Source organism: Oryzias latipes, chromosome 18, assembly GCF_053564925.1.
Source record: "Oryzias latipes strain Hd-rR chromosome 18, Olatipes_Hd-rR_3.1".
In the NCBI taxonomy this organism is placed as follows: Eukaryota; Metazoa; Chordata; class Actinopteri; order Beloniformes; family Adrianichthyidae; genus Oryzias; species Oryzias latipes.
The window spans coordinates 36,375,597-36,390,842 of record NC_136254.1 but is presented as its reverse complement, the minus strand read 5'-3'; the positions used below and the strand labels follow the sequence as shown (position 1 = coordinate 36,390,842).

The 15,246-nt window shown below is 45.2% G+C and overlaps 2 protein-coding genes across 3 annotated transcripts in view; both read left to right on the top strand.

The window, feature by feature from the left end:
• LOC144987419 (uncharacterized) overlaps window positions 1–15,246 on the top strand; it is a 409,376-nt gene that overhangs the window by 169,075 nt on the left and 225,055 nt on the right. The window lies entirely within an intron of this gene.
• Window positions 1–15,246, top strand: part of LOC144987423 (Fc receptor-like B) — a 49,544-nt gene that overhangs the window by 28,773 nt on the left and 5,525 nt on the right. Inside the window, exons 2-6 of one of the 2 annotated variants that reach the window (XM_078936828.1) lie at window positions 13,679–13,714; window positions 13,854–14,117; window positions 14,192–14,437; window positions 14,519–14,656; window positions 15,163–15,237. In XM_078936828.1, coding sequence (XP_078792954.1) covers window positions 13,679–13,714; window positions 13,854–14,117; window positions 14,192–14,437; window positions 14,519–14,656; window positions 15,163–15,237 — 759 coding nt within the window. The remainder of the gene's footprint in view (window positions 1–13,678; window positions 13,715–13,853; window positions 14,118–14,191; window positions 14,438–14,518; window positions 14,657–15,162; window positions 15,238–15,246) is intronic. The other variant, XM_078936829.1, reaches the window with a different exon arrangement.

The following is a 15,246-nucleotide window of genomic DNA, read 5'->3' as shown; positions in this document are numbered from 1 at the left end:
CTATTAGCACAAGGCAGTACTTATAGGGGCCACTTGCTGTAAGTTCAATGAAATCCATGTGTAATACCTGGAAAGGGTAGGATGGCTTAGGAAAAGCTCCCTGCTTTGGTCGCATATTACCCTGTGGGTTATTCCGTATACAGGTAGGGCATGTTGTACAAAACCTTTTGTAAGTAAGATTGTAGGCCAAATGCTGTAAAGTGACTTTGTATGAGCACTGTCATTCCTCCTGTCGACACATGGCATGGCCCATGTGTCGCAACTGCCGCTGCTTTGAACAATGATTTCGGGAGTATAGGTTTACCATGCAGTTCATAAATTTGTTTTTCAGTTATTTCTGCTCCTTTTGATAACCACAATTTATTTTCCTGCAGTGGAGCTGAGCTTTGCATGTCATGCAAGATGCTAGTGTCTATGAGTTGTGTGTTTTCTGTTTCTGCAGAGTATGTTTCTGTGTTGTGGTGTCCTGCTGCAGCTTGTTTTGCAATTTTATCAGCAAGCCTGTTCCCTACTGAGATTATGTCTGTGTTTGCAGTGTGTGCAGCACATTTACAAACTGCTAACCTTGATGGGGCCTTTATGGCTTGTAATAGGTTAAGTAAAAGTTGTGCGTGGGTGATGCGTTTGCCTGTGGAAGTTTTCATTCCTCCGCGTTTCCATTGTTTGGCAAAAAATAAATAAATAAATAAATAAAAAAATGTTGAGAAAGTGTACTGGCTGTCTGTGTACTGTAAGGTCTTTTCCTTTGGCTAATTCACATGCTCTGGTTAACGCTATACTTTCAGCTGCTTGTGCTGACATGCTAGGAGGGAGCTGAGCTGCTTCAATGATTGTTTTAGGTAACTGGACAACGGCCTAATCAGTTTGCCTGTACACATGGTGGTAGAGATTGGGCAACAGGATCAAGCTTTTTGGAGTAAAATGTAAGGGGCTGTCATATGGCTCTGTGTTTTTGCATTAATTTAATCTTAAATTAAAATTAATCTTATTTCTATAGCACCTAATTACATACACAAAACAAACAAAAATAAAAGAGAAATGAATATAAAATCTTAATGAAGAGAAGTGATAAGTAAAAGAGCTAAAATATAAAAAACAGCTAATATATGAAAATATAAATTAAAATAAATTAATGCTAAAAAGTGCATAAAAATGTCTAAAACACCTAAAGTATAAATTGGAACAAGGTAAGACATAAATAGTACAACATTAGCATTAAACAACTACTGTAAATATGTGATAAATTATAATATAACATTTAATGTTTTTATTTATATTTTTTTAAACCTCAACAGGCCCTTACATCTTCAGGCAGGCTGTTCCACAGACGAGGTCTGTAGTATCTAAACAAGGCCTATTCATGGATTTTAGTTCTGACCTTCAGCAGGCCCACGCCTGAGGACCTGAGGGCTCTGGGGGGTTCAAAAGCTAAAAGCAAGTCTTAAATAAAAGGATCAAGAACATGAACACTTTTATAAACTATCTAAAAGATCTTAAAATTGATCCTAAAGCTGAGGGGGAGCCAGTGCAGTTATTCTAAGATTGGTGGAATGTGCTCCCTCTCTTCCTGGTTCTCGTTAAAAGGCGTGCAGCAGAGTTCTGGACTAGCTGCATGTGATAAGAAGGATTTTCTTTACACCAAAAAGGAGGGCATTACAGTAATCTATTCTTGATGTGAAAAAAGCATGAATTAAGATTTTAGCACTGGTCAAAGCTAAGGTCAGCATCTAAGATCAAACCAAGGTTCCTTACTATCACATACAGTTGGTTGACAGATAATAAAAATACCTTATCTCTCTCTCTGCTTCAGAACCGATAACCAAGACTTCTGTTTTGTCTTCTGTTTTGTTTCTGAGCTACAAAAAGTTCTCTCCAATTCATATTTTAATGTCTGAATTACAGTTTAAAAGCACAGGCTAACACAAACAATTACTTTTAACAGTTCTCTCCAAACTAAAAGAAAAGCAAAAAATACACAACACAACAACTAATGGTATATTAACACTTAGCAAAATAAACCATTTCACTGAAATGAATCTTTTAATGTAAGACTAGTCATGTTTTCCTTATTTTATTTGAATTCCTCTTTTCTCTCTCTCTCATGGTCACACACACACACACACAAACACACACACACACACACACACACACACACACACACACATACACACACCCACACACCCACACACACACACACACACACACAAACACACACGCACGTCTGCGCGCCTACAGCGACAGCAGAATTTCACTCAGGCGCACGCGCAGCTGCATTATCTCACTCATACTGTCTCTAGTTAAACAAATATTTCTTTTCATTCTTTTATTTTTAGCTGTCCTTTCACACCATACTTTATCTTTTATTTTAACATATATTGTAGGCTGTTAGGGTGTTGTTGCGCCATTTTTTTTTTTTTTTTTGTCCCCCTGTAAAGGAGCCCCGTCAGGGGATTTACTCAAGTTACTACCCATAGTCACAACTGTAGGCCGATGAATTTAAACACAAATCAATTTTAATTGTCCGCAGTCCACACTTTTGAGGTTGTTGAAAAGATGCAAAAAAACTCCGAGATTACTTTGGTGACCTTGACCAACCAGGAGGTATGGCACGCTATGTCCCGAGTTCCTGATCCAGGGAGATCGAACTAGCTCAAATCTCCGACACCAAGGTCACTTTGATATTTATGCGGTAAGGAAGAGAAAAAATAAATAAAATGGAAATAAAATGCATCTATAAATATGAGTGTGTATATAATAATACAATTTTATATTTTTTTCACTTTTAAAATTTTTATTTTTATTTTTTTAATGTTCCCTGCCACCTGTACTGCCTTTTTACAGGAGTACTCCAGAGAGGGTCTCTAAAATACCTCTCCTTCTTTTTTACTTTTGCATGCTGGGACTGGTTACCCGTTTTAGCCAGAAACCTTTTTCTGCTATTTTACTCTTTGCGCTGTGACCGTAAGCAAAACTCACTCAGTCCTGTGGTTCGTCACTTCCGGTCGGATCTCGTCAAGCCACCGCTGACAGATGAGGGTTAGACCTATGACGCTGGCCCGGCAAAGAATTCACCTCCCGGGACTTTCTTCCGGACAGCCTATATTGTCCGGGCGTGCGCACGGCTTCAGCGCGTCATCCTCAGTCCACCACCGGTGGGTATGTTGAGATCCAGGTCACGGCACCAAGATGTCAGGGTTCTGACTTTTTCCTTAATAAAGAGAAGAACCACACAGGAGATGAGAACTTTTGCTAGACTTCTGCAGAAGGAGAATCGGTCTGTGACGGCGCGAACTGTCACAGAGGAGTTCTGCCCTCCTAGTGCATGGAGCCTTCTTTTATTGAAAACTGAAGGTTGCAGACATGAATGTGGGTCATTTAATCAGAAACAACAAGAACATCATATTCTCCTATAATCACAACTTTTCAGGTCATTGTTTTCTTACTGACAGATAGAAATGAGACAATTATATTATGGAGATATAGTGTGCAAGCAAATGATAATTATTTAACTCTAACAGTACCCAAATTTACTAAATTTTTCATGCTCATTTTTTGGCAGATGTGTTTCTAGCATGAAGATCAGCTGTGCTTTTTCCTTTTTCAGTTTTGTTAGCACTCTGCTTCTTTTTACAGGGTTGCCAAAACCATTCACATTTACTGAGACTATTCCATAGTTACCCAGTCCACTCATTTATGTTGTTGATAATATTTGTGAACCCCACAAAGGAACAAAACAAGGTAACAAAGAAAAAAAAAGGTTTTAGACTTAAGAACAAAGAACATTCGAACGGTACCAACCGGTACCTGTAACTTCCCCAAATTGGAGGGAGTGTCTTTCCCTCCTGGACCCCGCTGGGAGGTCCAGGGTTGTTCCTCCTGTTAGGAAGGGGCCCCAAAAAGGACTTGGAGAGCGACAAGATCGCTCCCGTCCACATTGTCCAGCGTAGACGTCCTTACGTCTGCTTCCGGTGCTGCTCCTATATTCCAATGAATTGAAGAGCCCAACCTTCTGACGATTCCGTAATGGATCAGTTTCCGTTGTTCCTTTAGATTTCCTTCAGCTTTTCCTTGGCTCTTTGTGACGTGGAGGGTCTGTTGTCCTGCTGGCGTTGACTCTGCTGCTGCCATCCCAAGATCTCCTGCAGGTGAAGCTCCGCCGTGTCCTCCTCCGTTGTCGTTCCCGGTAGTTCCACTTCAATCCCTCGTTTGCGCAGCTCGAGCCCGGCTGCACGTGCACTGCTGTAGGTTCGAACGCCGTCCTGCCAATGAATCCGTATGCTGGTGTAGGGAGTTTGGAAGCGTATTCCTTTTCCCTTCAGAGCCTTCTTTATTGCTTGGTACTCCCTGCGCTTCATGGCAACCTCAGTGGCATAGTCATGATCAAAATAAATGATTTTGTCATTCAGCCTGATCCGCCCTTTTATCCACGCATCTTTCAATATTTGCTCTTTGATGATGAATTCCTGGAAGTTAATGATTATAGGTCTTGGAGGTGCGTTGGGGCTTGACCTGAATGTGGGGGCTCCGTGGGCGCGCTGGATCTTAAAATCAAAGTCTGCTGGCAGGGAGAGCTCCTTTCTGAGGAGGTTTGTGATGAACTGGTGCATAGACTGCCCCTCTGCTCCCTCTTCCACTCCAAACAGTCTGATATTATTCCTTCTGGATCTAGATTCCAGATCCGTCAGGTTCTTTGTTGTTTGATGCAGTGAGTGAGCGCGTGGGTTAACTCCACCGCCATGTCCTTGACGTGCCCCACGGCGTCTCCGCCTCGTCAAGTCTCTCTGATATGCCGTGCATTTCTTCACTTAGACTGTCGAGTTTGCTTCTCATCTCTTGACGTGAAGCATTAATGTCCTGTCGTATTCCTTCGTTGTCCTCTTTCATTTCCGTTTTAAGCGACGCGATGGCTTTCAATAGATCGCTCGGAGTTACGTTTGCTCCGGTGTTAGCTTGCTCGGCTAAGCTATTAGCTTTTGCCGTCGAGTTGTTTTTATCCTGCGGTCTCAGCATTCTTTCGTTTTATCGGCCTCTTTTGTAATTATCCCCTCACTTATTTGTGCATTCGAGTTTATATATTATGTTATAATTGTTACTTACTAACTTTAAGTGAGTTTTTCTGAAGTTTTTGCAGAGCGGCTGCTAGACGCGTCCTGTCCCCTACGTCATCACACCGGAAGTCAGCTTTGATGTGTTTTACTATCAGTCTTTCAAAACACTTCATGACTACAGGCGTGAGGGCGACTGGCCTGTAGTCGTTGAGACTGTCTGCTGCTGGCTTTTTGAGAACAGGAATGGTGGAGGTTTTGAGGCAGGCTGGGATGCTGCACTGTTGTAAGGACTGATTGAAGATTCTGGTAAAGACGTCTGCTAGTACTTTACCTGGTACTCCATCTGGTCCCGTTGCCTTTCTGGGGTTGGCTTATTTAAGCACCTGTCGTACTTCATGTTCCTGAAGTACTAGGGTCCTGTTGGTGTGGGGTGGTGGTGGTTGTGGCGTGTCTGCTGGGGGCCTCTGAGTGTCAAACAAAGAAATGGATTCGCTTTTGTTCACAGTCACATTGCCTATGCAGTGGTTTATGTAGTAAAGGACTGTGTCTGTGTGTTCCTGTAGATTTTGGCTGTAGAAAATGTCCCAGTGTTTGAGAAGCAGTCCTGCAGTTGTGTGAGGGCAGCTTCGGGCCAGGTCCAGATTGTCTTTGTTTCTGGCTTTGTTTTCCTTCTTAGGGGGGTGTAGGTGGGGGTGAGGGACAAGCAGAGGTGGTCTAAGCCTGCTAGATGGGGGAGGGGGGTGACTTTGTAAGCCTGTTCAATGTTGGAGTAAACTTGGTCTGAAGCAGGGGTCTCAAACTCGCGGCCCGCGGCCCGCGGGCTATTTGCAGCCCCAAAGATGATATTTTGCGAACCCCGCCTTAATATGAAAGTTTAATGTTAATGCGGCCCGCCAGGTTGTATGAATGACACTGATTTTGCACGGAGCTGACGAACCAACCAATCACAGTGGGGTAAATGACTCTTGGGGGCGTATCAACCCTGACCAAACGGTTCTCGTGTACGGCTGTCACTGCAGCACACCGCACCGATGGTCAGCTGAGGAGAACAAATGTCCCCCACCTACATGCGTGACAGGTAACGGGGCTTGAACTTTAAACACGTGCGGGCGACAACATGTAGTCTTAGACCGACTCAAAAATACGTTGAGAAAATGTAACGATAGACGTGAGATGAACCCGGCCGGGTCAGGGTGAGATGAAGGCGAATCTGCAGACTGAAGGAGAACAGGAAGTTGTTGTCCTTAACATTCAATTTAGTTTGAATCTGCCTCTCCCCCTCAGTATGATCTGTGTTATTTCTTTTATAATTATTTTAATATTTTGTAATGTATGTAACCTTTTTAAATCAATAGGTATTTTAAATTATTTTAATTGATCACAACTACAAACACCGTCAGGACACATGTCCCAGAATGCATTGTTTTGTAGTCATTGTGCGGCTTGCAGTCAGTGCAGTACTAAATTTCCAGCTGCGTTTGCTCAGGGTGGGGCCTTGTTACCACCCCTTTCTCCTGATATTTTTGTGATGATTGACAGGTGATGTTGGAGCAAAAACAGAAACACATGTCACACACCAGGTGATCTGAAATACGCTTATTGTGCTTCTGGGCTGCACTTATTTGGTGTCACCAACATTCATTTCCATCCATTTTGAGCTTTTCACTGATCTCAGGTATCTGTAACGATTGTTCTGATCTCCAGTGAACAGCAGCCGTTCTTTAACAAACCACAATTTGAATTTTACTATCAAAATATAGAAGTGGCTGACCAGCTGCTCTAACTTGTGAGCAGGGTTTAAATGTAAAAAAAGTCATAAAAAATAAAATCTAAAAATGGTCTCTGAATTTTGTTTCTGCTTTACTGATTTGTGGTTTAAAAAGTAAACTTTAAAAAAAAATAAACTTCAGTTGGTCCAGAATTCAGTTGCTGCATCATCACCAGAACCCCCTCCTTCCATCACGTCACTCCCGTTCTCCAGCAGCTGCACTGGCTTCCAGCAGCTTTCAGGATTCAATTCAAACTCCTCCTCTACACGAAAAAATGATACTTCAAAATACAGTCACGAAACCAAAACACTCGTGTCGGGGATATCCCAAAGAAGTTTTGAAATCATTATTGGACGGCCACACGACCTACGCCTTGGGGACATTTTGTGGCGAACTCTGAGAATTGGCGATTTTTGTGTTTTCCCACGAATAAAGGACATCACAAATGACATTTATATTAAATAATTAAAATATTACTAAAATTATTATGAAAATTATTATCAATAAAGAAATAAATATTAAATATTAAATAGGTACAGCTGCAAAAGTGTAAAAAACATGCGGTCTGCAAAACATGTAAACTGTAAAAAAACATTACAAATTTTCTTTTCTTCTTCTTCAAAATACAAAAATTACTAATGAAGTTCACACCAAAAACAAAAACAAACAAATGTTCAGGAACAAAAAACAGTTTAAAATTGAAAAACAACAACTACAACAAAAGAAAATAAATAAATGAGGGAATGAAAAAAACACCCTGGGACTGTGGAGTGTTACTGTAACACAGTGTTTTAGAGTCTGATGGCTGTGGTGGGGGGTGTGTGTGTGTGTGACCTGTAGCAGCTCCTTCTTACACTGTGGGTGTCTTAGCCTGGTGCTGAAGGAGCTGGTCAGCGCCTCTACAGTTTGGTTCAGGGGGTGGGGGTGGAGGGGTTTCCCATGATGGATGTCACCTTAGCCAACATCCTCCTGTTCCCCAACTCCTCCATGGACTCTAGTCTGCAGCCCAGGACAGAGCCGGCCCTCCTAACCAGTTTGTTAAGCCTCTTCAAGTCTCTGCCTGCACTGCCCCCCGCCCAGCACACAATTCCATAAAGGACCACTGAGGCCCCCACAGTGTCATAAAAGGTCCTCAGCAGCTGTCTGCACACGCCAAAAGACCTCAATCTGCTCAGCAGGTGGAGGTGACTCTGACCCCCTCTGTACAGAGCATCCGTGTTGTTGGACCAGTCAAGTCTGTTGTTCAGGTGAACACCCAGATATTTAAATGTGTCCACGACCTCAATGTCTGAACCCTGGATGTTGACCGGTGACTGTGATGGTGAGGACCTCCTGAAATCCAGGATCAGTTCCTTTGACCTGCTGGTGTTTAGAGATGACCCCCCTGTACTCCTGCTCGTCCCCCCCTGATACACAGCCCACAATGGCACTGTCCTCTGAGAATTTCTGCAGGTGACAGTGGTGGGAGTCGTGGGTGAAGTCTGATGTGTACAGGGTAAACAGAAATAGGGAGAGCACAGTCCCTTGAGGGGCCCCCGTGCTGCAGACCCCCACATCAGACACACAGTCACGCAGCCTCACAAACTGTGGCCTGTCTGTGAGGGAGTTGATGGTCCAAGCAACCAGATGTTGGTCCACACCTGCAACCTCCAGCTTCCTCCTCAGCAGTGATGGCCGGATGGTGTTGAAAGCACTGGAGAAATCCAAAACATGACTCTCACAGGGCTCCCAGGGGCCTCCAGGTGAGACAGGGCCCGATGCTGCAGGTAGATGATGGCATCATCCACCCCGATGCCTGGTCCATATGCAAACTGCAGCGGGTCCAGAGCTGAGCTCACCTGGGTGTGAAGATGGCTGAGGATGATCCTCTCCATAGTTTTCATCAGGTGGGAAGTCAAGGCGACAGGTCTGAAGTGGTTCGGTTCCGTAGGACGAGGTACCTTTGGAACGGACTCAGACTGGAGAAGGTACCAGTCCTCTGGAACCAGGCAGGAAGTCCTCCAGAGGACTGGTACCTTCTCCAGTCTGAGGCTCATATTAAATATGAACAGCCCCCCCTCACAGAGCTGGTCTGCACACTCCCTGAGGAGCCTGGAGGTGATGCTGTCAGGGCCTGTTGCCTTCCTGGCCTTAGTTCTCCTTAACTCCATCCTAACCTGATTCAGGGTGAGGCAGAGGGGGGTTGGTGGGCGGGCGGTGGCTGGTCTGGTGCTGTGAGTCGTTGGGGGGGGCCCTTTGCTTCTGTTGGAAGAAGGGGAGAGTGGACTGTTTGGTGCTGAGGTGGTAACAGCTGCAGCTGGGAGGAGACGCCTGAGCTGGAAAGGTGTGAAGGGGGGGCTGTGTGGGTGGAGACTGGGGGCTGGGCAGAATCAAATCTGTTAAAGAACAGGTTCAGTTCATTTGTCCAGGCTTGGTCACCTGTGACCTGGCGACCATTTCCAGCCTCAGCGTGGCCCGAGATGTGTTTCAGACCTCTCCACACATCACGGATGTTGTTCTGTTCCAGCTTCTTCCTGTAGCAGTCCTTGCACTTCCTGATCTTATATTTCAGGTCCCTCTGTACTCTGCGTAGCTCCTCCTTGTCCCCAGAGAGAAAAGCCCTCGTCTTTTCATTTAGAAGGGTCTTCAGCTCAGGAGTGACCCAGGGCTTATTGTTGGAAAAACACTGCACTGATTTTGTTTGCATCGTGTTTTCCACACCAAAATTGACATAGTCCGTGATGCAATTAGTGAGACTGTCAATGCCCCCCCCCCCCCCCCCCCCCATGTGGACTGCAGAGAACATCTCAGTATGTGGTGCTAAAACAGTCCTTCAGGCGCTCTCTTACCTCCTCAGTCCAGATCTTCACTGAATCCGTTAACAGAGACCACGGAGTTTGTCATGTCCTGGTGGAGCCACGTCTCGGTGAAACACAACAGGCTGCTCTCACGGTACACTGCAGGCGGATGAGCGCTAATAGATGTTGATCGCAATGCTAGGACTTTTAGCAACATTAGCAAAACTAACAAAAGTTAGCATGATTAGTATATACATATTATTATTATTATTATTATTATTATTATTATTATTATTATTACTGTTGTTCCTGGATCAGAGGTTGGACTATTGGACGGACTCTCCTTTCCAATACCCTGGCATAGACTTTCCCAGGGAGGCTGAGGAATGTGATTCCCTGGTAGTTGGAACACACCCTCCGGTACCCCTTCTTAAAGACGGGAACCACCACCCCCATCTGCCAGTCCAGTGGTACAGTTCCCGACCGCCACGTGATGCTGCAGACGTGTCAGCCAAGACACTCCCACAGCATCCAGAAACTTGAGGTACTCAGGGCGGACTTTATCCACTCCCGAGGCCTTGCCACTGAGGAGCTCATTGAATACCTGAGTGACTTCGGCCCGGGTAATAGACAGCCTCACCCCAAAGACCTAATTCTCTGCCTCCTCAAAAGAAGACGTGTCAGTGGGATTGAAGAGATCCTCTAAGTATTCCTTCCACCGCCCGACAATGTCACCAGTCGAAGTCAACAGCTCCCCACCTGCACTGAAAACGGTGTCTGTAGAGAACTGCTTTCCCCTTCTGAGGCACTGGACAGTTTGCCATAATCTCTTCAACGTCAACTTATTGTTCTTCTCCATGGCCTCACTGAACTCCTCCTGTTGCCTCTGCAACAGCCCAGGCCGCAGCTCGTTTAGACTGCTGATACCTGTCAGCTGCCTCTGGAGTCCCACAAGCCAGCCAGGCCTGGTAGGACTCTTTCTTCAGCTTGGCGGCATCCCTTACTTCCGGTGTCCACCACCGGGTTCAGGGATTACCGCCATGACAGGCACCTTGCAACCACAGCTCAAAGCAGCAGCAGAGACAATGGAAGTGGAAAACATGGTCGATTCTGACTCAATGTCCCCAACCTCCCTGGGTACCTGTTTGAAGTTCTCCCGGATGTGGGTGTTAAAGACTTCCCTGATGGAGGGCTCAGCCAGACTGTGAAGAAACTGGATTATCTAGAAAGGACTGTATTTTATTAGTTTGTACCTCGTCAGTTTTTTTGCACACAGAAATAATGAATAATGACTCAGAGACAAAACTTAGCTTTTGTAGGTTTACTCCGCACAAAGACCGGGAGCCAGTTTAGCTCGTGCTGGTTTGCGGCGCCTTCCGTCCGTGAAACCCGGGTTCGACTCCGGGCTGCTCCCTGTCCCCTTCTCTACCTCTGCCGGTTCCAAGCCCGGTTTGAGAAGGTTGCGTCAGGAAGGGCATCCGGCGTAAAACATTGCCAAATTTACCATGCGACTTGTTCGCTGTGGCGACCCCTGATGGGAGAAGCCGAAAGTGGAAGACTCCGCACAAAGACCACAGATTTGTACGCAGGGTTACAGACAGATGAACAGAGTCGTTGCATCAGAGTCCGAACAAAGGAGATCAGAAAAAGGCCTGGCATATATACCTTGCATTTGCATATTCAGAACCTCATTCTATGGATCATGGTGTGAAAAACACACCCACAGACTGTTGCAGGCTAGATGTTCGAAGGTCAGAGCACCTGAAGTGTCAGATCTCCTGAGGTTATCACAGACATTTGCCAGAACGCATACACCAGAACACACAAAGATGAAAAGGGAGGATGTTAAAGGAATGTTTGAGAGACAATAGTCTTGGTTGTGCTCTGTCTGGAGTGTAATATAATTTTGAGATGATAATACATAGTGAATCGAGTTTAAGCCATTAATGTGATAAAAGGTAAAAGTTAGTGTAATAAAATGTAAAAGGGAGTTTCTAACTATTCTGTTTCTAATCACTCCTAACACAGACGTTCCCAGCAGACCCTCACAGTACGTTTGGGTCTTCCAAGTCTTTCCGACTTCCTTCCCCGCCAGCGAATCCAACTCACCACCAGGTAGTGATCGGTGGACAACTCTGCCCTTCTCTTCACCTGAGTGTCCAAGACACAGGGCCGAAGGTCGTCTAAAACAACTAAAAAGTCAATCATTGACCTCCTGCCTAGGGTGTCCTGATGCCACGTGTATTGATGGACACCCTTGTGTACGAACATGGTGTTTGTTATGGACAAACTATAATGAGCACAGAAGTCCAATAACAAAACACCACTCAGGTTCAGATCAGGGGGGCCATTCCTACCAATCACGGCCCTCCAGGTGCCACTCATTACCCACATGTCACTTTCCAGTATCCCTTTGAGAGACACCAAGAAGGCCTGGTACTCCAAACTGCTGTTCGGCCTGTAAGCCGAAACCGGTCCCCCAGACGTGACCCTCTTGTCTACCGGGGTGAACTCCAACACTTGGCGGCTGAGCTGGGGGCTCACGAGTAAGCCCACACCAGCCCGCAGCCTCAAACCTTGAGCAACTCCAGAGTGGTAGAGAGTCCAACCCCTCTCTAAGGACTGACTTTCAGAGCCCAGGCTATATGTGGAGGTGAGTCCGATTATATCTACACGGTATCTCTCAACCTTTCGCACCAGCTCAGGCTCCTTCCCTCCCAGAGAGGTTCCATTTTATTAACAGGTTCCATGTCCCAAAAGCCTAGTTCCATGACCGGGGTTTGGGCCGCTGAGGTACCCACCCTTGACCCCCACCCAAACCACATTGCACCGGCCCCTTTAGAGGTCTTCTATGGGGGAGATGTCCCATGTCACTCCTTCAGGCTCAGCCCGACCGGGGCCTTCGGGAGGAGCCCCAGTCACCAGGCCTGGCTCAAGAGTGGGGTCCCGGTGACGCCAATCAGGCCCTCATTGTTTCTTTCCATCAAGGGGTTCTGTACCGCTCTTTGTCTGGCTCGTCACCCAGGACCTGTCTGCCATGGGAGACCCTACCAGGGGCTTAAGTCCCAGACAGCTGAGCTCCTGGGATCACTTGAGCTCTCAAACTCCCCCACCACGTTAAGGTGGGGGTTCACGGGGGAGTGTGGCTATATATTTGTTCAAAAACTACAGTTTCTCTGGCAAAAAAATAAAAAAAATATTTCAAACTTTATTGCCATTTAGATAGAATGTAATTTTATTGGTGTTCTTTTAGGTTTACATGAAATTGTTTTTTAATAAACTGGTGGAAATACAACCACAGTACCTGGGCAAATTTGTAACCAATATAATTGAAATGTATTATTGAAAAGGATCACAGATCTTAGGAAAAACAGCTGCAACATCCAATTTTCTGGGCCTCCATTACACAAAAAATGCCCATAAGATCATGAAGAGACTGTACATCAATACAGACTATGGAGTTTCTCTTTTTTTTTTTTTGGTAGCTGGTGTGCTGCGGGATTTTTGTGAAGGAAAAAGTCTACCTTGATTAATAAATTGTTGAAAAACACAGCAATAGAGAACCTTTGGGATGTGGTGGAACAGGAGATCATCATCATGGATGTTCAGCAGACAAATCTACTGTGTGATGCTGTCATGTCAACATGGACCAAAGTCTCTGAGGAATGTTTCATTTAGATCAACAGGAGCTCTTCCATCTTCATTGAGGTCTAAAGTCTTCTACAGTCACAGTAACCCATACACACACACAGTCACACATTGATGGCGGTTCCACTGCCAAACACTGGTGCCAACCTATAAACACTAGGAGCAGTGTGGGGTTCAGTGTCTTGTCCAAGGACACTGAACCCCACACTGCAAAAAGTGGGAACTGAACCTGTGATCAGAGGCTGTACCTCTGCACTATGACCATCCCACTGAAGTGTGTACTCTTGTAGCCATCATGAGAGTATTCACATGTAAAAATACTATTGCAGGAAAAGTAACATGCTCACGTGTGCTTTGTTTTTAAAAGAGTTTAGTCTATTTTCTTCATTGTTGTTCTAGTGTCTGTTTTTAATCCAATCGTGTTTTTTCTCTTCAGGTCTGATGCTTTTGTTTTGCTGCAGATCAAACCAAAGTGAGTCACAGTTTTAGAGAAGACTTGAAGAGATTAACTTTGTAGTTACAAGTTCATAAATTAGTATTCATGTGATTGCTTTTTTTGTTTAAAAACATCACAAACTACTGATTTTTTTTCACATATAATATTTCTGCAGGTGGTCTGACTGTGAGTCCCAGCAGATCTCAGTTCTTTGAAGGAGAATCAGTGACTCTGAAGTGTGAGGACCACAGCTCTGCAGGATGGACTCTGAGGAGAAACACCTCAGAAGAAACCAGGACTCTGTGTGGATCTGGACAAAGACTACCAGACAACTCTTCCTGTGAGATCAATTATCTTTTTCCAGCAGACAGTGGTGTGTACTGGTGTGAGTCCAGAGGGGGAGGAGCCTCCAGCATCAGCGTGAACATCAGTGTCTCTGGTAAGATCAGACTGTGGAGTTAGTGTTGCTGCAGCTGTGTGCAGATGGATGAAATGCTTTGTCTCTGTGTTGAGGTGGATCAGTGATCCTGCAGAGTCCTGTCCTCCCTGTGATGGAGGGTCATGACCTCACTCTGAGCTGTCAATCACAGACCCCTCCCTCCAAGCCCTCAGCTGCTTTCTATAAAGATGGCTCCCTCATCAGGACTGAGCCTACAGGTCACATGACCCTCCAGCATGTTTCCAGGTCTGATGAAGGTCTCTACAAGTGTCACATCAGCGCTCATGGAGAGTCTCCATCCAGCTGGATCTCTGTCTCAGGTGAGGAGCTCCTTCAGGGACTCCATCAGGTTCTGCAGCCTCTCTGCTCTTCATCATCATCATCAGTATTCTCTGTTTCAGAGAAACCTACAACCACATCTGCTCTTCCTCCTCCTCCTCCCCTCCATGCATGGTTCTCTGCTGTGTGTGTTGGTTCTGTGGTTCTCCTGCTGTCTTTGGTTGTAATAACGTGGAAATGTCTTCAGAGGAAATCTGAAGGTAAGAAAATAACATCATTATCAAAACTTTGATCCTTTTTTCATCTTTTTCATTAAAAATATCCTCAAATCTTCATCTTCTGTCCCTGAGAAAACTCTCTGAATGTCTCAAAGGGGTTTGAGTGTGTGAATGATTCCAGATGTTTTCATCGTCTGATCCACTGAGGATCTTTGAGAACATCTCAAACAGATTTCTAAATAGTTTGATGGTTCCTGCTAAAGAACAGAAATTACTAGAACCCCTGGTTAGAGACAGGCTAGGCAGAAGAACTGTTCTAGATTCTAGTAGAAGAAGGTCTGGACCTCTCACCATCATCATCCTCCTCATCATCATCCTCCTCATCATCATCCAGACCCCTGAACAGATGACTGTTAGTTGATGAATGGACCAATGAGCTCCTGTTCTGGTTCCTCTCAGATGTTCTCCATGTGTAGATGTTCTCTGAGAGTTGAACAGAGTTACAGAACCTCTCAGGTTCACTTCCTGTTGGTTCTTTGCTGTTGCAGAAGAACCTCCTCCTGAAGACGTCACTTACAGCACCGTCAGCATTTTACACGGTTCTCCACGTCCATCCAGCAGAGGTAGGTTTT